Source organism: Pseudophryne corroboree, chromosome 6 (genome assembly GCF_028390025.1).
Source record: "Pseudophryne corroboree isolate aPseCor3 chromosome 6, aPseCor3.hap2, whole genome shotgun sequence".
In the NCBI taxonomy this organism is placed as follows: domain Eukaryota; kingdom Metazoa; phylum Chordata; class Amphibia; order Anura; family Myobatrachidae; genus Pseudophryne; species Pseudophryne corroboree.
The window spans coordinates 515,362,171-515,386,659 of NC_086449.1; the positions used below are offsets into that span (position 1 = coordinate 515,362,171).

Below are 24,489 nucleotides of genomic sequence, written 5' to 3' on the forward strand. Positions count from 1 at the left end.
GAGGTGCTCAGAGGGGAGAAGCTGCTCTCAGTTGTACTAATTAAGTGCCATCTCCCATGGTCACCCTGCAATCCCGTGGTCCAGTGTCCCTCAGATGGTCTTAGAGAAATGGATTTAATGGAATTACAAGAATCCAGTTTTTTGGTCACATTTCATTATATTTACAATTTTTTGTAATTTTTTTGACATGATACAAGAGGATGCTGATGGTCTTTTTGGGTATGGGATATGTTTACGTAGTTAATGGTTTTGAACCAAACATCCTAGGAGAACAGTTGCCATGGTCACGATGCCTGTATTTTTAGAGGCTACAAAATCTTGAATCTATTTGGGGAACCGTTCCATTGATTCATCTTGACAGCCTTGATATTCTATTTTCTTTTATCCCTTTTTAGGTGTTTGTCATCCATTTCCTGCACTGTCAACTACCTCACTTGCCATTTGTTGTTTGGTGCGTTGGTTACAAATTTGTTTTCCACTAAACCAACTTGTTTAGCTTTTGTTTACTTGAATTTAACAGCGAGGATCATTTTTGGGGCATAATTGTACTTTGGGCAGGATGTAGTACATGTGGAAGTTACCATGACAATGTGGTCTACTTGAATAGTGTTATTGTCATATTGTGTATGTCCCAAGCAGTAGAGCTAATAAATATTTAAGTCTCCTAGAAAGTATTAACCTGCAAGCTCTACACTGGATGTATTGGGTGCATCTGCCTACAGCAGCACAGAAGGTATTGAGGAGAGACAATTGGTGATTTTCTGCAGTGATATGGTCTGTCATATAATGTGATGTACAGTGGGTAAAATATCTTCACATGGTTCACGTAATGTGATCAGTGGAGCAAAACAATTAAAAATGCAAAAGTAGTTGTGCATTTAACTGCAAGCAGGGTATTCTCAAAGTTTGTGCTAAGAATTTGACACCTCTTCTGCAGCTATTAACAATATTTTTTCATATATAAAAACAATGTCCTCGCACGTTTCTCGTTCAGGCTCCAGATTCTTCTTGCAATGTTAGTTCTCCAGTTCCTGAGGTAGGATAGGGTTATGCTCTATGTACTGGTTGTGACTATATTGCTATGTGTGCCTGCAGTTCAGGTAAATTGGAACAACCTTCTAAGCCTAATGAGTACCCCTTCTTTTAGTCAACCTTGTGGTACTGCCACCACTAGAATATTTCACCAGCACTTGAACATGCTTTCTTCTGTGTTTGTGCTATTGGCTCCCTGTACGGAGTGCTAACCCCTCCAGCACTGGACAGTACTTGGCAATAGGGGGAACCCACCGACAGTTCCACTTGCCTATTTTGTTTTATTTGTGTCGGAATATTCACTGAGCTTTTTACTTTCCACAGCACCACCACACACAACTTGTAAAGAAAAAAGAATATGGAAGCCTATGTATTGGAAAAAGCCAGTTGTTGATAGTAGCAGCTGTGATGAAGATGATGGTTCAAAAGTGGTTAACTCTGGTAGGACCAGTAATATTTAAGAATAATATATTTGTTAGGTTGTCTATTTGGGGTTAATTGACCAACAAAAGTAAATGCTACATTTTTATTCTGCCTTTTGTGGTGTGTATGCTCACACAGCATAGATTTTCTTTTTTTTCTTTTTTTAATCTGCAGTAAGGGTTATGTTCTAACCTTTAAGAGGTAGGGCAGTGAGCAAAAAATGGATGCTAAAGCTAATTGCAAAAGATGCTGTTCTCGGGCAGTAAGCATACACCCAGCCGTCCAGTGATCCTAAACTTTGTGATTGCTTGATGAGCAAGGTACATTGAATAGACACATTATGTTGTGTTCTGTCCCAGTGGGAGAGCTGAGGTGTCTGCATGACTTTTAGACTGTATTTCTTGTAGACTCATACTGAAGAGTGTTGGCCCAGTGAATCAGCCTTGCGCTAATTCTAGGGAAACTTTTTGTGCAATATCTGAGTAGGCTAGTTCTTTGTTCAGTTGCTGAAATGTCTTTCGTCATGTCTAATATTCGAAGGGAACTCAATGGAAGCAGCAAATACATCAATCCGTTCTCAAGTGCAAGGTGTGTCTTTTGGGTGAGTCCCTGGTGGGCCTTTAGGGTGAGGGAGAAAGTCAAGATATGAAGAGGATAGGACCAAAGGTAGTATTGATGCCCTCCTGGAAACAGATGGTTCTCTTTCAGTGACAGTCAATTATCTTATGTAGAAACAATTTCGGCACTAGATGTGCACACACTGTAGGTTCAGATTCAGAATTAGGAATCCTTCTGGCAATAAGAAACAAAAAGAGAAAAAGCACTTCTAGAGATGATTTAGTTTAATAGTAATACAATATGTAAATACCAATTGAGGATTAATGTATTGCATCCTTCATAAAATCATATATGGCATTCAAACGTACAATATACCTGACACATAGACCATAATAAGTAAAGTGCAAAAGAATGTCCTTTGAGGTCCTCTGGTTATTTTAAGTAACACTCTGCTCTGAACAGATGGTGTGTAGTTGAAGTACCCAAAGATATTTTATAGAGTCCTACAATTAGGGTTCGCTCATCTGTGTGGACTTCAGTTAAAAAACAAAATCTATATAAAGTCTCACTCATGAGTCCTGTAGGTTGCTGACGTGTTTTGTCACAAAGCATTGAATAAATACAAACTGTTTTCATGCTTTGTAGCATCCTGGATCCTTTCTCCCATTGTGTTGTCAGAAAACTACCCAGCAATGGACCCACCAGTCTCGTTATTACCCAAGAATCATGTTGCCTCTCATAAATGTAGCAATCTACCAGGATCCCTAGGGTGGTAGGCGGTTGGAGGGCTGCCTTACAATTATAGTTTACCTGAGTGTCTGCTTTTGTCCATTTTCTCTTTCATCCATCTGGGGGATGCTTTTTTTTTTGTCAAAGCTGTGATTCCTAAGGTGTGTAAGTGGTTGTTGCATTTCCTGTAAGGATTGCAGTATGGCACATTCAGAGCAGAGTGGATGCAGCTGTTTTTCTGTAGCTAGAGTTTGTTTTACAAAAGCCTTGACTAAAGCGTTGTACACACTGTGAGTTGTTTTTAATTGGCTGTTTTTTTCGGAAAATTGTAGGCCCCAATATCTAAGCTACACACTAAAAGATTTTTTTTTTTAAGTTACCAATTTTCTGCCACATTTCACTACATTTGCATATGTACACCAACAAGGAGGATGACATGGTGACAGGAAACATATGAGCAGATTATTTAGACAGCACCACTGTTCGATATCAGGAGATTGTGGCCGAGTTTTGCTTTGGAACTACAGATCAGAAAATCGATCATTCGTGTTTGTGGGCAAGATTTTCCTGATTTATTGGCAAAACGCAGAAACGATTATTCGTACACACTATACAATAAATTTATTTATTTACTTATTAACAGTTTCTTATATAGCGCAGCATATTCCGTTGCGCTTTACAATTAGAACAACAGTAATAGAACAAAACTGGGTAAAAACAGACAGACGGAGGTAGGAAGGCTGATGTCCCAATTATAGGCAAATCTGCCCAATAATTGTATAGTGTGTACTTAGTTTAACATGGTGGTTTTGTTGGTGTCATGTCCTGTGGCTATAATTTTGGACATAGACCACAGGTTCTCAAACGCGGTCCTCAAGGCATCCCAGTGGTCCATGATTTAAGTATATCCATGCTTGGCCACAGGTGATTTTAATAAGTACCTCAGTCAGTTTGATTTGTGCTGAGCCTTTGATATACTTAAATCCTGGACCATTGGGTGCCATGAGGACCGTGTTTGAGAACCTCTGGCATAGACTATATTCTTTTGCTCCAATTATGTCTCTTCATTTCCAGCTGAGCCTGGTGACCTTGCCACACAAACCTTTCCACAAGTACCTGTTGCCTCTTGGCCATTTCTACATAGAGGGACTTTTATGTTTATAATTAGCGTTTATTCCTCTCAAAATTTGTCAACTCAACAGTATGGGTTTTCTGTACTTGCAATGGCTCCTTTTGTTTTGATTTGGTTGTCTTTGTAGTCTACTGGAGAGTAGGAATGTTTTTTTTTCTTTTCCCTCCTGTATGTCTTGCCTGCTATGTGTTGAAACATGAAGAATGCTCATTGAGTACACTTACTTTTTTTTTTTACTTTACTCCCACTATTTGTGATTATAAATTTAAATAAGCTTTTGTGGGGGGGGGGGGGGGGGGGTGTTAGTGCTATGGTGTAGTAAATTGCTGTATAGAACTCCAATGCAGGCAACAATAGCCGGACCTCTTCATTTTTAAACCTTGTTAGTCTGAATGGATTTATTTATTTTCAAATTTCTAGCACGTCTCCCGCAGCCCAAAACAAAAGTTCCTATTCATGATGCTGTTGTCACTCCAGACGATGTCAGATATTTTACAAATGAGACAGATGACCTTACCAACCTGGAGGCAAGTGTGCTTGAAAATCCTCAAGATATACAACTATGGCTCAAATTGGCATACAAGTGCTTAAATCAGAATGAGGGGTAGGTAGCTTTTGTTTCTGTCACTCTGCCATACTAATCTGGCAATAATTGTGTGTACAAGATTTATTTTCATTACTGAATCCCTTTTTTCCCCCTCCCACTCTATTCATTGACAAAGCCACAACCCCATCATTGTTTTAGTGAATTTAGCAGTGGGTGACTATTGTATACCTTCTGATGTAATTCTTGTGTGTTTGAAGGTAATAAATAATACTGAGGTTCTTATAGCAAAATGTGCCAGATTGCTTAGAACAAAGTATATATAATTAACTTGTTTGCTATTTAATAATTAATGGAAACAGTGCGGTTTGTTCAGTTAAACTAAGACACTTCTGCTAAAATCTTTCTATAAAACTAACAACTTGTGTGTTTAGGACCTGTTCATAAGTATATTTTTGGGTTGTGGTGCATTCCTATATGATTAGTTTTAAGCATTATGTGGCCAGACTATTTGAGATGTCTTCATACATTATGTACAGCCGAATGTTCCTGCAAAAAAGGTTAAGAATTCCTTTGGTCTGCAAAAGTAGATGATGTCCATGTGAATAGACGGAGCTGCACGGAGCCATGTGAATTTTGTAAGCGTATTGACTAGCAAGGTACATATACGTTGGTGTAAACTATATGTGTACTTCAATCTGTGTAGTCTGTAGATTTTAACCTTCATCTTGCTAGTTATGGATCACTTGGCGCAAGGCTGGTGTTCTCTGTTATGTTATGGTGACTATTACCAAAAGTTACCTTTTTCTGTAGCAATAGGGACCTAATTTTTAAAATATTCTGCTGAATCTGCAGATTGGTCCATTTACTCCCATTATCACATTGGAGATTGACCAGGTAAAAAAAATAATCCCTAGTTCATATGTCACTAAGGGCAAGGGTGCCAGTGGGGACTAGTCCCTATGGCCCTTTGTCTTCCTTTTCTCTGGGCCTGGGGGATGGGAAAACTCCTGCATCCTAAGAAAATTTACGTTCAGCCTGAAGCCACCCAAAAAGAGCTGCAGCTGACAGGCTACACAGATGGTGTTGTAGATGTGACGAAAAATAGTATTCTGGTCCTGGGCTGAAGCATTTCTCCTGTAAGATTCTCCTCAGAGGGCTCCTGCTGCCAGGAAGCTTGAGGCGCAAAGTATTTTATTTTTTTATTTTTTTTACTTTGCTACATTTTTTATGAATACCTTTATTTGGTGGGTAAGACAGGCTTGGACAGCTAAATGCATGGATTGACAGACTTCCTGTGGTGGGAGGACCATCTCCTGTTCTGCACAGGTGGCACAATCTGCTCCTTCAGACCTGTAGGTTAAAGAAAGAGCAACTGCTTACCTTACTTCCACTGGATTTGTTTATCTGGTCAGCAAGGAGAACTTGGACAACCCATTTTGGCCAATTAAAAACCTGAATTCCTTTTATTGCCAAGGTAAAGATGGAGTAGAGTCCAACAAAGTTTTTGCATCTATGCATGTCAGGGATAGTACTTTAATAGTCTGTTCTGGAAAGAAGACCACTACCTACCGCCTACCATATTTACAGTGAATCTTTTCCAATTCCATGCTCTTTCCTACAGTCTGTGCCACAGGTCTTCACAAAGTTCATATTTCTCATGGCTGCTTTGCTGAGATTTCGAGGTGTTCCAATCATCCCTTATCTGGGTTGGACAATCGTCTATTTTTAAATACCTTCCTGCTGTCTTACCTGCACAGGATTGCTTAGGTTTTGGAGTTGCATGTGTAGATTCTGAATTCGCATAATCTAACCTTGTACCCAGACAGAGGATTAAGAGTCCGATCATATATACCAGAGTGCAGAGGGCATACCATCTGGCATCAAGATCCGGACCCTCCAGGTGTTAGGTAGAATGGATCTGGATTTTCGGAGTCGATCTGTTCCTTTCTGCATGTACTTGATAGGTCTTCTTATTTGAAGTGATTCAGTGCACCAGGATTCAGTCTCTGAGGCACCAGTTAGATGTTTGAGAAAGTGGTTGAGGTCCATTCGCTGGTTGATCACTCTATCACACTGTCATGGCACACAAGTGTATTTGCTAGGTGGTGCTTGATGATGAAACCTGACTTTAGGCGACCCTTCTTCCTTTTTTTAGATTGGACCATTGTAACAGCGGAACCGATTCATCAGGGATTGCGAAGGGAGACCTTGAACTTTGGTTACAGGATTTGTGGTCCACACATGTGGCAAAGATCCCTGCCATCACCCAAATCAATGTTCTGGAGCTCAGAACTGTTCTATACAGGAGCCCACTCTACTGCAGGGTAGACCTGTCTGTATCCAATCATGGCCTTGGCTTATTTAGATCATTAGTAGGGCTTTGAAGAGTTCCCTAGCAATGAGAAACTACTTCCAGATTCTGAAATGCACAGGTGTAATGGCAGCACGGACATTCTGGCTACAAAGGATTGGGAGGTGTATATATATTTTTTTTCTCTGACGTCCTAGTGGATGCTGGGAACTCCGTAAGGACCATGGGGAATAGACAGGCTCCGCAGGAGACTGGGCACTCTAAAAGAAAGATTAGGTACTATCTGGTGTGCACTGGCTCCTCCCACTATGACCCTCCTCCAGACCTCAGTTAGATTTCTGTGCCCGGCCGAGCTGGATGCACACTAGGGGCTCTCCTGAGCTCCTAGAAATAAAGTTTATTTTAGGTTTTTTATTTTACAGTGAGACCTGCTGGCAACAGGCTCACTGCATCGAGGGACTAAGGGGAGAAGAAGCGAACCTACCTGCTTGCAGCTAGCTTGGGCTTCTTGGGCTACTGGACACCATTAGCTCCAGAGGGATCGACCGCATGGAACTGGCCTTGGTGTTCGTTCCCGGAGCCGCGCCGCCGTCCCCCTTACAGAGCCAGAAGCAAGAAGAGGTCCGGAAAATCGGTGGCAGAAGACTTCGGTCTTCACCAAGGTAGCGCACAGCACTGCAGATGTGCGCCATTGCTCCTCATGCACACTTCACACTCCGGTCACTGAGGGTGCAGGGCGCTGGGGGGGGGTGCCCTGAGGGAAATAATAGGATTTTGGTACTTACCAGGTAAATCCTTTTCTTTGAATCCATAGGGGGCACTGGAGTACTCTTTGAATATGGACGGGCTTCCGTAGGAACAGCACTGAATATTTAAATTTAGAACACTCCACCCCTCCATATCCCCGAGTACCACAGTGTTTTTTACTGAGCCGAACAGGAACTATAGAGAGGTTTGGAGTATTACATATAACATAACGGACAATAACGAAGTTGACACATAACGTTACTGACAACTAAACAGTTGACACCCTAACCAGCACTTGTAATTTGAACCAGTCGGTGAAAGTGTGTTACCATAAGATCCTCAGAACTCACCACAACTAGGTAAAACTGCTCTGGGTGGGCGTCCACTGCCCCCTATGGATTCAAAGAAAAGGATTTACCTGGTAAGTACCAAAATCCTATTTTCTTTATCATCCACTAGGGGTCACTGGAGTACTGGGACGTACCAAAGCTTCCCCCGTGGGCGGGAGAGCTGTTTGGCACTTGTAACACTAGTCGGCCAAAGCTAGATGCTGATGCCGCAAACGTATCAAACTTGTAAAAGCGCACAAACGTGTGCACTGAAGACCATGTAGCCGCACGGCAAAGCTGCGTCGTAGAAGCTCCTCGACCAGCTGGCCATGAAGTTCCCACAGAACGTGTGGAATGAGCGGTTACTGATGTAGGCGGTTGTAACCTAGCATGAAGGTAAGCCTGACGTATGGTCAGTTTTATCCATCTGGATAAGGTTTGATTAGACGCTGGCCAACCCATCTTGGCAGCATCATAGAGAACAAACAACGTATCCGTCTTACGAACTGAAGACGTTCGGGATACATAAATGCGTAATGCGCGTACCACATCCAGAGTTCCAGAATGTGCCGTCAACACAGGAACTACTATTGGTTGATTGATGTGAAAAGATGACACTACCTTTGGTAAGAAAGCGGGATTCGTCCGAAGTTCCGCTCTGTCATCATGAAACACCAAATACGGTGACTTGCATGACCAGGCACCCAAATCCGAAACACGCCTTGCCGAAGCTAAGGCTAGAAGAAAAATTGTTTTCCAAGTGAGAAACTTTATATCCACTTGCTGTAAGGGTTCAAAATATGAAGACTGTAAGAACTCTAAAACCAGATTCAAGTCCCATGGCGCTGTAGGTGGAATGAATGGAGGCTGTACTCTGAGGATACCTTGGAGAAAAGTGCGTATAGACGGCAATAGAGCCAATCGTCTTTGAAAGTAAATTGACAAAGCAGATACCTGCACCTTTAGTGTAGATAAACGCAGTCCTCCATCTAACCCTGTTTGTAGAAACAACAAAAGGCGGGATAACTTGAAAGATGATGTCGGAAACTTCCGAGCTTCACACCAACCTATATAGGCACGCCATATTCTGTAATAATGAGCTGCCGTAACCGGCTTCCTAGCTCGTAACATGGTTGGTATAACCGAATCTGGAATGCCCTCTCTTCTTAAGAGGGCGGTCTCAACAGCCACCCCGTCAAACGCAGCCGCGCTAAATCGGGGTAAAGGAACGGACCCTGTTGTAACAGGTCTGGACGTAGTGGGAGCGGCCAAGGATCGTCTGCGAGTAGTCCTCGGAGATTCGAGAACCAAGCTCTCCGAGGCCAATGAGGCGCCACTAGTATGACTGTGACAGACTCTCTTTTGATCCGTTTTAGCACCAGAGGGAGCAACGGAAACGGTGGAAACAGATACACAAGACTGTACGGCCACGCGACAGTGAGAGCATCCACCGCCACTGCCTTTGGATCTCTTGTTCTGGACACATACTGGAACGTTTGGTGATTGTGTCGAGACGCCATCAGGTCCACCTGAGGATAACCCCATCTCTGAACCAACATGTGAAACACTTCTGGATTTAATGCCCATTCGCCTGGATGAAAATCCCGACGACTGAGATAATCCGCTTCCCAGTTGTCCACTCCCGGAATGAACACGGCCGACAACATCACCTGGTGGCATTCCGCCCAATTAAGGATACGAGCTACTTCCCGCATTGCCATGCGGCTTCTCGTTCCTCCTTGTTTGTTGATGTATGCGACCGCCGTCGCATTGTCTGACTGCACTTGGACAGGCTGAGAGCGAAGCATGTGCACTGCTTGTCGTAGCGCATTGTAAATTGCGCGGAGTTCCAGGACATTTATAGACAGCAATTTTTCGTGACCCGCCCAGAGACCCTGGAGCTGACAATTTTGAATTACCGCTCCCCAACCTCTGAGACTGGCGTCCGTAGTTAGAATTATCCAATTCCAGCCTCCGAACCGTCTTCCTGCGGTTAAATTGTGTTCCTTGAGCCACCAGAGCAGAGATACTCTTGCCCTTGGCGACAACCTCACCCTGTGGTGAATCTGCAGATGCGAGCCCGACCACTGGGCGAGCACATTCAGTTGAAATGGACGCGAGTGAAATCTTCCGAACTGAAGCGCTTCGAAAGCTGCCACCATTGTGCCTAAGAGGCGAATGCACAAGTGTACCGACACTGTGCGTGGCTTGAGCACTAATTGTACTAGATGGCGTAGAATTTGTACTTTCTGCTGTGGTAGGTAAATTCTTTGATTGACCGTATCGAGAATCATACCTAGGAATTGAAGGCGTTGAGACGGAATTAGATGTGATTTCTTGAAGTTGACAATCCAACCGTGGTGAACCAGTACATCGTATGTTAGCAGCGCATGTTGGAGAAGTATCTGTTGAGACGGAGCTTTGATGAGCAAATCGTCTAAATACGGAGCTATTGTCACTCCCAGGGATCTGAGATGAGCTATCATCACAGACATCACTTTGGTGAATACCCGAGGCGCTGATGACAGGCCAAACGGTAGAGCCTGAAACTGGTAATGGTTCTGGCGTATTGCAAACCGTAAGAATCTCTGATGAGGCTGCCAAATTGGAATGTGTAAGTACGCATCCTTGAGATCTAGCGCAATTATAAATTCCTTTGGCTCTAAACCCGCAATCACCGAACGCAGAGACTCCATTTTGAATCTGTAGTAAGTTACGTACTGATTGAGACCCTTTAAGTTCAATATTGGTCTGACTGAGCCATCCGGCTTCGGTACTACAAACAGACTTGAATAGAAACCCTGACCCTGTTGGTGTACAGAGACCGGAATCAAAACTGCTGAATCCAGTAGGGACTGAATGGCAATTTGCAGAACCGTCCTCTTGTCGTCCGACAGAGGCAATCCTGTCTTGAAAAACCGCAGAGGCGGAAGACAGTCGAACTCTATTTTGTAACCTTTTAACACTAAATTGCGGATCCACCCATCCGCGGATGTGTGGAACCACGCCAAATGGAACGTCTGAAGGCGTGCTCCCACAATCGGAGAACCGAGATGGGCTGGTAGCCCGTCATGCCACTGGCTTGTCGGTAACCTTAGCGTCCTGGCGAGTTGTGTTGGTTTGTTGGAAACCACGTCCGCGACCACGTCTAGCAGGCGTGGCTGTTCCTCTGCCACGTCCTCGAAAGGACTGAGGTCTAAAGGATTTGAACGAAGGTCCAGCGTACCTCCTCCTTGATACCGGTGGAGGCAATGGTAAGAAAACAGACTTACCTCCCGTAGCCTCAGCAATCCATGCGTCCAATTCAGGACCAAACAGCTTCTTGCCATCGTAAGGCAACGCCTCTATACCTCGTTTGACCTCTGCCTCCGCATGATAAGCACGCAGCCAGAGTGCTCTTCGTGCCGTAACTAGCGACGATGAAATACGAGAAGTGAGCTGACAGACGTCAGTAGACGCTGTACAGAGATACTCTACAGCTTCACTCATTTGATTTACAAGAAGTATCAGGTTTTCGTCCTGTAAAGCAGATTTGAGTTCTGTAAGCCATATTATGAGCGCCTTAGTGACCCAAATGCCAACCAATCCAGGTCTCAGCATCACACCTGCTGCTACATACATGGATTTTAGCATAGTTTCTATCTTGCGATCTGAAGGATCTTTAAGCGTAGTAGCTGCTGGCACTGGTATGGTTAATTTCTTGGTAAGCTTGGACACTGAAGAATCAACTATTGGTGGATTCTCCCATGTACACGTTACCGAGTCTGGAAACGGGTAACTAGACTTAAATCTGCGAGGTATAGAAAACCGTTTATCTGGATTCTGTCGTGTTTCTACTAACATCTAATTAAGAGATTCCGACACAGGAAAACTTATTGGAGTTTTTTGTCGTTTAGTAAATACGACCTGATCATTTGTGAGAGGCTCCTCAGTTTCAGTAAACTTCAGAGACTGACGTACCGCTCTGATGAGATCATCAATGCCGGAACTGTTAAAATCCTCGCCATCTGACTCCACTTCGCCCTCCTCACCCTCATCTTGTTCCGTGAGGTCTGGCATGGAATCGTCAGAATGCAACATAGCAGAAACTGGAAAATCATAAGACATATGAAATTTATCCCGTTTACCCAAAATGGATTTGGACCTTACGCAAGGCTGAGACGCCTCCGGTAGTTCTGGCGGTCTCACCCTAGACTCAGATCTTGCCGTTTCCCGCTCCTGACGAGCGGCGGTCAATTCTGATTGTAACCTATCCAGTACATTTACGAACATACCCCACGGAGGGTCCGGTGAGGACATTGGTTGTAAAACTGGAGCAGAAATGGTATTCTGAACCGAATCCACAAAACATACTGTACATGTGGTAGATCCATCCGGTAACACACTGCTACAGACTTTGCAATTATGCTTTTTAGTTTTTGCTGGTGCCTTACTCATTATGGCGACAGACAATACAATACACAAAAAACAGACACTTGCACGACTCAGTAAAATAGTAGTAAGGGGTCTCTGTATATATATCTGGCCAAGTGCAGTACACGTGGCCAGTACTATGAAATGTGATCCCAAATTCCCACTAACACCCCTGCGCCTCCGGTGGAGTAGAGATGTAGTACTGGAACGTTCTGGAATCACAGCAGGAAGACACAGGAAGCATGTTAAAATGGCTGCCATGCTTATACATATAATCACAGTGAAGTTTCATACTGATCTTATAAACAGCCTCCCTGCCAGTATAAACATCATTATATATCTATATAAAATGTGTGCCATACTATCAACAGCCTGATGTTGCTGCTGTCCCTTCTCTTCCCCCCCCCCCCCCTCGCATCTGCTCCATTGCGGGCCGGGCAGCGGGCACCCCTGCGCCGGGACCTGGAAGTCTGGGAGCGCGTGTTAGCGCTATGATTACCGGCAGCAGCTGAGTTTGTACAAGCGGCGGCCGGAGCAGCGGGAGAAGCGGCGGGCGGACCAGTGGTGATCCGAGACGCGGGGCCGGAGCAGGTGGGGCTGTAAGAAGCAGCGGCCGGAGCAGCGCGTTATGAGACCCGGCGGCCGGATCAGCGGGCGGCTATGATACCCGGCGGCCGGAGCAGCTGCGGCGGCGTCAGTCAGCCGAAAGAACCCAGCACTTTCCCCACACCTCGGGCGGCAGCGGAAGCTGACCGCCCCGTTCTCCCCTCACATACCTGGACTTTGCTGTTCTGTGATGAGGCTCCGACGGGTCTTCTCAGTAAGCGCCGGCCAGCCTGCAGGATGTGTGTGTGTGGCTGTGAGGGAGCTCTTTCAGAGAGGCCCGACACGCCCCTGCTGCTATCAGCAGCTGCACTATCCCTGACCCTGCCTTTTGGAAGGGGAAAAGGGATGTATAGAATAGAAAAATATAAAAATAAAAATTCAAAGTAATTGTGACTCAGCCACAGAGCTGTTACTACTTCGAGCACAGAAAAAACACTGGGATATGGAGGGGTGGAGTGTTCTAAATTTAAATATTCAGTGCTGTTCCTACGGAAGCCCGTCCATATCCCAAGAGTACTCCAGTGACCCCTAGTGGATGATAAAGAAATATGACACCTTGGCTGGCAAATCTACATCATATATAGTCCTAGAGGCTATATAGATGTAAAATTACCCCTGCCAGTATTCCAGAAAAAGCGGGAGAAAGTCAGTTGGAAAAGGGGTGGGGCTTCTCCCTCAGCACACTGGCGCCATTTTCTCTTCACAGTGCAGCTGGAAGACAGCTCCCCAGGCTCTCCCCTGTAGTTTTCAGGCTCAAAGGGTTAAAAAGAGAGGGGGGGCACAAAATTTAGGCGCAATATTGTATATACAAGCAGCTATTGGGAAAAATTCACTCAATATAGTGTTAATCCCAAAATTATATAGCGCTCTGGTGTGTGCTGGCATACTCTCTCTCTGTCTCCCCAAAGGGCTGTGTGGGGTCCTGTCCTCAGTCAGAGCATTCCCTGTGTGTGTGTGCGGTGTGTCGGTACGGCTGTGTCGACACGTTTGATGAGGAGGCTTATGTGATGGCAGAGCAGATGCCGATAAATGTGATGTCGCCCCCTGTGGGGCCGACACCAGAGTGGATGGATAGGTGGAAGGTATAAACCGACAGTGTCAACTCCTTACATAAAAGGCTGGATGACGTAACAGCTATGGGACAGCCGGCTTCTCAGCCCGCGCCTGCCCAGGCGTCTCAAAGGCCATCAGGGGCTCAAAAACGCCCGCTCCCTCAGATGGCAGACACAGATGTCGACACGGAGTCTGACTCCAGTGTCGACGAGGTTGAGACATATACACAATCCACTAGGAACATCCGTTACATGATCCCGGCAATAAAAAATGTGTTACACATTTCTGACATTAACCCAAGTACCACTAAAAAAAAAGGGTTTTATGTTTGGGGAGAAAAAGCAGGCAGTGTTTTGTTCCCCCATCAAATGAGTGAATGAAGTGTGAAAAAGCGTGGGTTCCCCCGATAAGAAACTGGTAATTTCTAAAAAGTTACTGATGGCGTACCCTTTCCCGCCAGAGGATAAGTTACGCTGGGAGATATCCCCTAGGGTGGATAAGGCGCTCACACGTTTGTCAAAAAAGGTGGCACTGCCGTCTTAGGATACGGCCACTTTGAAGGTACCTGCTGATAAAAAGCAGGAGGCTATCCTGAAGTCTGTATTTACACACTCAGGTACTAGACTGAGACCTGCAGATAGTGCTGCTGCAGCGTGGTCTGGTACCCTGTCAAACAGGGATACTATTTTGCGAACATAAGGCGTCGTCTTATATATGAGGGATGCACAGAGGGATATTTTGCCGGCTGGCATCCAGAATTAATGCAATGTCCATTCTGTCAGGAGGGTATTAGAGACCCGACACTGGACAGGTGATGCTGACTTTAAAAGGCACATAGAGCCTTATAAGGGTGAGGAATTGTTTGGGGATGGTCTCTGGGACCTCGTATCCACAGCAACAGCTGGGAAGAAAATTTTTTACCTCAGGTTTCCTCACAGCCTAAGAAAGCACTGTATTATCAGGTACAGTCCTTTCGGCTTCAGAAAAGCAAGCGGGTCAAAGGCGCTTCCTTTCTGCACAGAGACGAGGGAAGAGGGAAAAAGCTGCACCAGTCAGCCAGTTCCCAGAATCAAAATTCTTCCCCCGCTCCTCTGAGTCCACCGCATGACGCGGGGGCTCCACAGGCGTAGCCAGGTACGGTGGGGGGCCGCCTCAAAAATTTCAGCAATCAGTGGGCTCGCTCACAGGTGGATTCCTGGATCCTTCAAGTAGTATCTCAGGGGTACAAGCTGGAATTCGAGGCGTCTCCCCCCCGCCGTTTCCTCAAATCTGCCTTGCAGACAACTCCCTCAGGCAGGGAGGCTGTGCTAGAGGCAATTCACAAGCTGTATTCCCAGCAGGTGATAGTCAAGGTGCCCCTACTTCAACAAGGACGGGGTTACTATTCCACACTGTTTGTGGTACCGAAACCGGACGGTTCGGTGAGACCCACTTTAAATTTGAAATCCTTGAACACATACATAAAAAAATTCAAGTTCAAGATGGAATCGCTCAGAGCGGTTATTGCAAGCCTGGAGGAGGGGGATTACATGGTATCCCTGGACATCAAGGATGCTTACCTACATGTCCCCATTTACCATCCTCACCAGGAGTACCTCAGATTTGTGGTACAGGATTGCCATTACCAATTCCAAACACTGCCGTTTGGACTGTCCACGGCACCGAGGGTCTTTACCAAGGTAATGGCAGAAATGATGATACTCCTTCGAAAAAAGGGAGTTTTAATTATCCCGTACTTGGACGATCTCCTTATAAAGGCGAGGTCCAAGGAGCAGTTGTTGGTCGGAGTAGCACTATCTCGGGAAGTGCTACAACAGCACGGATGGATTCTATACATTCCAAAGTCACAGCTGGTTCCTACCACACGCCTACTGTTCCTGGGGATGGTTCTGGACACAGAACAGAAAAAAGTGTTTCTCCTGCAAGAGAAAGCCAAGGAGCTGTCATCTCTAGTCAGAGACCTCCTGAAACCAAAACAGGTATCGGTGCATCACTGCACACGAGTCCTGGGAAAAATGGTAGCTTCTTACGAAGCAAAATTCCATTCGGCAGGTTCCATGCAAGAACCTTTCAGTGGGACCTCTTGGACAAGTGGTCGGGATCGCATCTTCAGTTGCATCGGCTGATAACCCTGTCTCCAAGGACCAGGGTATCTCTACTGTGGTGGCTGCAGAGTGCTCATCTTCAAGAGGGCCGCAGATTCGGCATACAGGACTGGGTCCTGGTAACCACGGATGCCAGCCTTCGAGGCTGGGGAGCATTCACACAGGGAAGAAATTTCCAAGGACTTTGGTCAAGTCAGGAGTCGTCCCTACACATAAATATTCTGGAACTGAGGGCCATTTACAATGCCCTAAGTCTGGCAAGGCCTCTGCTTCAAAACCAGCCGGTACTGATCCAATCAGACAATATCACGGCAGTCGCCCATGTAAACCGACAGGGCGGCACAAGAAGCAGGATGGCGATGGCAGAAGCCACAAGGATTCTTCGATGGGCGGAAAATCACGTCTTAGCACTGTCAGCAGTGTTCATTCCGGGAGTGGACAACTGGGAAGCAGACTTTCTCAGCAGACACGACCTACACCCGGGAGAGTGGGGACTTCATCCAGAAGTCTTCCAACTGTTGGTAAACCGTTGGGAAAGGCCACAGGTGGACATGATGGCGTCCCGCCTAAACAAAAAACTAGATATTGCGCCAGGTCAAGGGACCCTCAGGCAATAGCTGTGGACGCTCTTGTGACACCGTGGGTGTACCAGTCGGTTTATGTATTCCCTCCTCTGCCTCTCATACCAAAGGTACTGAGAATAATAAGAAAACGAGGAGTAAGAACGATACTCGTGGTTCCGGATGGGCCAAGAAGAGCTTGGTACCCAGAACTTCAAGAAATGTTATCAGAGGACCCATGGCCTCTACCGCTCAGACAGGATCTGCTACAGCAGGGGCCCTGTCTGTTCCAAGACTTACCGTGGCTGCGTTTGACGGCATGGCGGTTGAATTCCGGATCCTAAAGGAAAAGGGCATTCCGGAAGAAGTCATTCCTACGCTGATAAAAGCCAGGAAAGAAGTAACCGCAAACCATTATAACCGTATTTGGCGAAAATATGTTGCGTGGTGTGAGGCCAGGAAGGCCCCAACAGAGGAATTTCAGCTGGGTCGTTTTCTGCACTTCCTACAGTCAGGGGTGACTATGGGCCTAAAATTGGGTTCCATTAAGGTCCAGATTTCGGCTCTGTCGATTTTCTTCCAGAAAGAACTGGCTTCACTGCCTGGAGTTCAGACATTTGTAAAGGGAGTGCTACATATTCAGCCCCCTTTTGTGCCTCCTGTGGCACCTTGGGATCTCAACGTGGTGTTGAGTTTCTTAAAATCACATTGGTTTGAGCCACTTAAAACTGTGGATTTGAAATATCTCACGTGGAAAGTGGTCATGTTATTGGCCTTGGCTTCGGCCAGGCGTGTGTCAGAATTGGCGGTTTTGTAATGTAAAAGCCCTTATCTGATTTTCCATATGGATAGGGCAGAATTGAGGACTCGTCCCCAGTTTCTCCCTAAGGTGGTATCAGCTTTTCACTTGAACCAACCTATTGTAGTGCCTGCGGCTACTAGGGACTTGGAAGATTCCAAGTTACTGGACGTAGTCAGGGCCTTAAAAATTTATATTTCCAGGACGGCTGGAGTCAGGAAAACTGACTCGCTTTTTATCCTGTAGGCACCCAACAAAATAGGTGCTCCTGCTTCTAAGCAGACTATTGCTCGCTGAATTTGTAGCACAATTCAGCTGGAGCATTCTGCGACTGGATTGCCGCATCCTAAATCAGTAAAAGCCCATTCCACGAGGAAAGTGGGCTCATCTTGGGCGGCTGCCCGAGGGGTCTTGGCTTTACAATTTTGCCGAGCTGCAACTTGGTCAGGGGCAAACACGTTTGCTAAATTCTACAAAATTGATACCCTGGCTGAGGAGGACCTTGAGTTCTCTCATTCGGTGCTGCAGAGTCATCCGCACTCTCCCGCCCGTTTGTGAGCTTTGGTATAATCCCCATGGTCCTTTACGGAGTTCCCAGCATCCACTAGGACGTCAGAAAATAAGATTTTACTCACCGGTAAATCTATTTCTCGTAGTCCGTAGTGGATGCTGGGCGCCCATCCCAAGTGCGGATTGTCTGCAATGCTTGTATGTAGTTATTGCCTAACTAAGGGTTATTGTTGAGCCATCTGTTGAGAGGCTCAGTTATATTTCATACTGTTAACTGGGTGTAGTATCACGAGTTATACAGTGTGATTGGTGTGGCTGGTATGAGTCTTACCCGGGATTCAAAATCCTTCCTTATTATGTCAGCTCTTCCGGGCACAGTATCCTAACTGAGGTCTGGAGGAGGGTCATAGTGGGAGGAGCCAGTGCACACCAGATAGTACCTAATCTTTCTTTTAGAGTGCCCAGTCTCCTGCGGAGCCCGTCTATTCCCCATGGTCCTTACGGAGTTCCCAGCATCCACTACGGACTACGAGAAATAGATTTACCGGTGAGTAAAATCTTATTTTTTTAGCAACCACTCCGTTCTTTGCTGGTGCAGAGCTGTTTGAAAAGTGAACTGATGCCTTCCCAGCACAGCACCAAGGTGCATATTTTCAGCTCTATGACCAGAGATGTTTACTACCCCTAGTGATTACTCTTCACCTCAATTTCAATGCTTCCATTGTGTTCTCAAAAAGGTCCAAAGGGTAATTCCTGTCATCTCAGTCATCTTGTGTCCCCAGATTGGCCAAAGGGGGCCTGGTACACCAACGTTGTTAAAAGATGTCACCATTTTGGCTGCTTCCTCTGCACAATGAATTTCTGTCACAGGATACATTTCTACAACAGGACCTCCATTGGCTGGCATGAAGAATGTGGCTTTAAGTTGAGAGATTGTCCAAAAATTATGTAGAAAGCTACAAAGCCAGTTTCTTCTTGAAACTACCATAGGGGTGTAAGTCAAGATTTTTGAACTCTAGTCAACAACTACTGCCATCAGATTGTATCTTTGTTATTTCTGTTTAAACAGGTGGGTTGATTACTGACCCAATTAAATAGATTCAGTGATGTATGCATAATTAAAGAAATCCTAAAAACAAGACCTGTTGTGGGTTCTAGAGGACCAGAGTTCTGACTTACAGTGCATCCGGAAAGTATTCACAGTGCTTCACTTTTTCCACATGTTATGTTACAGCCTTATTCCAGAATGGAATAAATTAATTTCTTCCCTCAAAATTCTACACACAATACCCCATAATGACAACGTGAAAAAAGTTTTTTTGAGAAGTTTGCAAATGTATTAAAAATATAAAAACTAAGAAATCACATGTACATACTGTAAGTAATCACAGCCTTTGCTCAATACTTTGTTGATGCACTTATGTCAGCAATTACAGCCTCAAGTCTTTTTGAATATGATGCCACACCTATCTGTGTATGTTTGGTGCAGGATGTTCCTCTCCTTTTAGGCTTTCCTGATTCCTTTCTTCTTTAGACTGTATAGTAACTTTTGCATTTGTTCCCTAAATGCTGCAGGTTTAGGTGCTGTTGAGCTACTTAGACAAGAAGTTGGTTCTTATTTGTCTTGTAATTTTTCCATATGTCCCTCTAGTCATGGCACCATGAGATCTTATCTATTGGCTTTTCTGCTCCCTCCATTAGTATACCTGGTGACCATTTAGTTAAAGTTTGTAACCTGGAATATATCCTTTCTTCTTGCCATTTACTAAGCTAGATGAGTTTTAGAATTGTTGTCCCTGTACTGTAGGTCTCCTTTATTGATCTCCACAATGACAGGTCGGCCGTGCGTGTTGCCATCATCCATCCTAGGGTCGTGTCCATTTTTCACCTTAATCAGGCAATAGTTCTTCTTTATTTCTCTAACTTCCTAGAGGATGCTGGGGACTCCGTAAGGACCATGGGGAATAGACGGGCTCCGTAGGAGATAGGGCACTTTAAGAAAGCTTTGGATTCTGTGTGTGCACTGGCTCCTCCCTCTATGTCCCTCCTCTAGACCTCAGTTTTACACTGTGCCCAGAGGATGAAGGGCGCACTGGAGGGAGCTCTCTTGAGTTCTTTAATACAGAAAGCATTTTTGTTTGGATTTTTACTTTTTCACAGGGAGCACTGCTGGCAACAGGCTCCCTGCATCGAGGGACTGAGGAGAGAGGGGCAGACCTACTTAACTGATAGGATCTGCTTCCTCGGCTACTGGACACCATTAGCTTCAGAGGGGGTGAACACAGGTTCGTCCTGGGCGTCCACCCCCGGAGCCACGCCGCCGTTCTCACAGAGCCAGAAGAACAGAAGCAAGAAGACGTCTCAGGCGGCAGAAGCCTTCAGCTTCACAGAGGTAACGCACAGCACTGCAGCTGTGCGTCATTGCTCCACATCACCTCACACTCTCCGGTCACTGTATGGGTGCAGGGCACAGGGGGGGGGGGCGCCCTGGGCAGCAATAACACCTCTTAGATGGCAAATAGGTATATACATGTACAGCTGGGCACTGTACATGTATATAATTGAGCCCCCGCCATTTTACACGATTTTGAGCGGGACAGTAGCCCGCCGCCGAGGGGGCGGGGCTTCTCCCTCAGCACTCACCAGCGCCATTTCTCTCTCCACAGAACGCTGAGAGGAAGCTCCCCGGACTCTCCCCTGCTTACACACGGTGAAGGGAGTTTAAAAAGAGAGGGGGGGGACACACATAATTGGCGGAATAAAGTATAATACAGCGCTGCTTGGGAAAAGCATTCTGTGTTGGTCTCCAGGTTGTTGCGCTGGGGTGTGTGCTGGCATACTCTCTCTCTGTTTCTCCAAAGGGCCTTTCAGGGAATACTGTCTTCAGAAAAAGTTTCCCTGGGTGTGTGCAGTGTGTCGGTACGGGTGTGTCGACATGTTTGATGAGGAAGGTTCGCTTAATGTGGAGGGGGAGTGCTTGAATGTCAGGTCGCCGTCGGCAACGCCGACACCGGACTGGGTGGATATGCTGAATGTCTTGAATGCAAATGTAAATCTCCTGCATAAAAGATTAGACAAGGCTGAAGCTAGGGATCAGTCAGGTAGCCAGTCCGTGCCTGTCCCTGTGGTGCCAGGACCTTCAGGGTCTCAAAAGCGCCCCATATCCCAGGTAGATACTGACTCTAGTGTCGACTATGAGGATGCAAAATTACAGCCGGAGGTGGCAAAAGGTATTAGGTACATGATTATTGCCATAAAAGAGGTTTTGCATATCACGGAGGAACCCCCTGTCCCTGACACGAGGGTTCACATGTATAAAGGGAAAAAGCCTGAGGTCACGTTTCCGTCCTCATTTGAGCTAAGCGAATTATGCGAAAAGGTTTGGGAATCTCCGGATAGGAGACTCCATGTTCCCAAAAGGATTCTCATGGCGTATCCTTTTCCACAGAAGGATCGGATACGATGGGAATCTGCGCCTAAAGTAGACAAGGCGCTGACACGCTTATCCAAGAAGGTGGCACTGCCTTCTCTGGATACTGCTTCCCTCAAGGATGCTGCTGATCGCAAGCAGGAAATTACCATGAAGCACATTTACACACATTCAGGAACTATAGTTAGGCCGGCCATGGCGTCGGCCTGGGTTTGTAGTGCTGTCGTGGCATGGGCAGACTCCTTATCTACGGAGATGGACACCTTAGATAGGGATACCATTCTAATGACCATGGAGCATATCAGAGATGCTGCCTTGTATATGAGGGATGCTCAGAGAGACATTTGTTTACTAAGCTCTAGAATAAACGCTATGTCTATTTCTGCTAGGCGGCTCTTGTGGACCCGACAGTGGACGGGAGACGCCGACTCAAAGCGGCATATGGAGTCATTGCCTTACACGGGGGAGGAGTTGTTTGGAGAAGGCCTCTCGGACCTAGTCTCTACTGCTACGGCCGGTAAATCAAATTTTTTACCTTCTGTTCCCCCGCAGCATTCTAAGAAGGTACCACATTATCAAATGCAGTCCTTTGGTTCCAATAAAAACAAGAAGGTACGAGGATCGTCCTTCGTTGCCAGAGGTAAAGGCAAGGGAAAAAAGCTGCACTCAGCTAGTTCCCAGGAGCAGAAGTCCTCCCCTACTTCCGCAAAGTCCACAGCATGACGCTGGGGCTTTCCGGGTGGGGTGGGGGTCAGATCAAGTGGGGGCACGTCTTCGTCTTTTCAGCCACGTCTGGGTTCAATCACAGGTGGATCCCTGGGCAATAGAGATTGTTTCCCAGGGATACAGACTGGAATTCGAAGACATGCCCCCTTGCCGGTTTTTCAAATCGGCTCTGCCGGCTTCCCCGTCAGAGAGGGAGCTAGTGTTAGCGGCTATTCACAAATTGTACATTCAACAGGTGATAATCAAGGTTCCTCATCTCCAGCAAGGAGAGGGTTATTATTCATCCCTGTTTGTGGTACTGAAACTGGACGGTTCGGTCAGACTCATTTTAAATCTAAAATCCCTGAACCTGTACTTGAAGAGGTTCAAGTTCAAAATGGAATCGCTCAGAATGGTCATCGCCAGCCTGGAAGGAGGGGATTGGATGGTGCCCCTGGACATAAAGGATGCGTACCTTCATGTTCCGATTTTTCCCCCTCACCAGGCGTTTCTGAGATTTGCGGTACAGGATTGTCACTACCAATTTCAGACGTTGCCGTTTGGTCTTTCCACGGCCCCGAGAATTTTCACCAAGGTAATGGCGGAAATGATGGTGCTCCTGCGCAAGCAGGGAGTCACAATTATCCCGTACTTGGACGATCACCTTATAAAGCCGAGATGTTGCTGGACAGCGTGTGTCTGTCCGTGCAGACGTTGCAGAAGCATGGCTGGATTCTCAATTTACCGAAATCCCAGCTAGTACCTGCAACGCGTCTGACCTTTTTGGGCCTGATTCTAGACACAGACCAAAAAAGAGTTTTTCTTCCGGTGGGGAAGGCTCAGGAGCTCATAGCCCTGGTCAGGAACCTTTTAAAGCCAAAAAAGGTTTTGGTGCATCATTGCACAAAGGTTCTGGGGAAGATGGTGGCTTCATACGAGGCCATCCCCTTCGGCAGGTTCCATGCGAGGACTTTCCAATGGGACCTATTGGACAAATGGTCTGGGTGCCATCTACATATGCAGAAACGGATCACCCTGTGTCCCAGGGCCAGGGTATCTCTCCTGTGGTGGCTGCACAGTGCTCACCTCCTAGAGGGTCGCAGGTTCGGCATTCATGACTGGATCCTGGTGACCACGGACGCGAGCCTCCGAGGTTGGGGGGGCTGTCGCACTGGGAATAAATTTCCAAGGTCTCTGGTCGAGCCTAGAGACTTGTCTCCACATCAGTGTCCTGGAGTTAAGGGCCATTTACAACGCCCTACGCCAGGCGGAGGAATGGCTTCGGAACAAACCGGTTCTGTTTCAGTCCGACAATATCACGGCAGTGGCTCATGTAAACCGCCAAGGCGGCACAAGGAGCAGAGTGGCCATGGCAGAAGCGACCAGGATTCTGCGCTGGGCGGAAGGCCATGTAAGCGCACTATCAGCAGTGTTCATCCCGGGGGTGGACAACTGGGAGGCGGGAGGCGGACTTCCTCAGCAGGCACGACCCGCATCCGGGAGAGTGGGGACTTCATCAAGAAGTCTTTGCACAGATCGTGGATCGGTGGGGACTGCCTCAAATAGACATGATGGCGTCCCGTCTCAACAAAAAGCTAAAGAGGTATTGCGCCAGGTCAAGAGACCCTCAGGCGGTAGATGCTCTGGTGACACCATGGGTGTTCAGATCGGTCTATGTGTTTCCTCCTCTGCCTCTCATACCCAAGGTGTTGAGATTAATAAGACTAAGAAGGGTCAGAACAATTCTCATTGTTCCAGATTGGCCAAGGAGGACTTGGTATCCGGATCTGCAAGAGTTGCTCACAGAAGATCCGTGGCCTCTTCCTCTAAGGCAGGACCTGCTGCAACAGGGGCCCTGTCTGTTCCAAGACTTACCGCGGCTGCGTTTGACGGCATGGCGGTTGAACGCCGGATCCTAGCTGAAAAAGGGATTCCGGAGGAGGTCATTCCTACCCTGATCAAGGCTAGGAAGGATGTGACATCGAAACATTATCACCGTATATGGCGAAAATATGTTTCTTGGTGTGAGGCCAGAGCTGCTCCTACGGAGGAGTTCCATTTGGGCCGTCTGCTTTCACTTCCTTCAAACGGGAGTGAATTTGGGCCTAAAATTAGGGTCCATAAAGGTCCAAATTTCGGCCTTATCCATTTTCTTTCAAAGAGAATTGGCTTCTCTTCCCGAAGTACAGACTTTTGTGAAGGGAGTGCTGCATATTCAGCCTCCTTTTGTACCATCGGTGGCGCCTTGGGATCTTAACGTGGTATTAAGTTTCCTCAAGTAACCTTGGTTTGAACCACTCAAAACAGTGGAGTTGAAATACCTCACTTGGAAAGTGGTCATGTTGTTGGCCTTAGCTTCTGCAAGGTGTTTTTCGGAATTAGCGGCTTTATCATATAAAAGCCCATACTTGATTTTTCACGTGGATAGGGCAGAGTTGAGGACTCGTCCTCAATTTCTGCCCAAGGTGGTCTCATCTTTTCATATGAACTAACCTATTGT

The 24,489-nt window shown here is 46.3% G+C and overlaps 1 protein-coding gene across 2 annotated transcripts in view; it reads left to right on the forward strand.

Annotated features, from left to right (window-relative positions):
* ZFC3H1 (zinc finger C3H1-type containing) overlaps positions 1 to 24,489 on the forward strand; it is a 265,037-nt gene that overhangs the window by 168,944 nt on the left and 71,604 nt on the right. Inside the window, exons 20-21 of one of the 2 annotated variants that reach the window (XM_063927460.1) lie at positions 1,357 to 1,473; positions 4,295 to 4,478. In XM_063927460.1, the coding sequence (XP_063783530.1) occupies positions 1,357 to 1,473; positions 4,295 to 4,478 (301 nt within the window). The remainder of the gene's footprint in view (positions 1 to 1,356; positions 1,474 to 4,294; positions 4,479 to 24,489) is intronic. The other variant, XM_063927461.1, reaches the window with a different exon arrangement.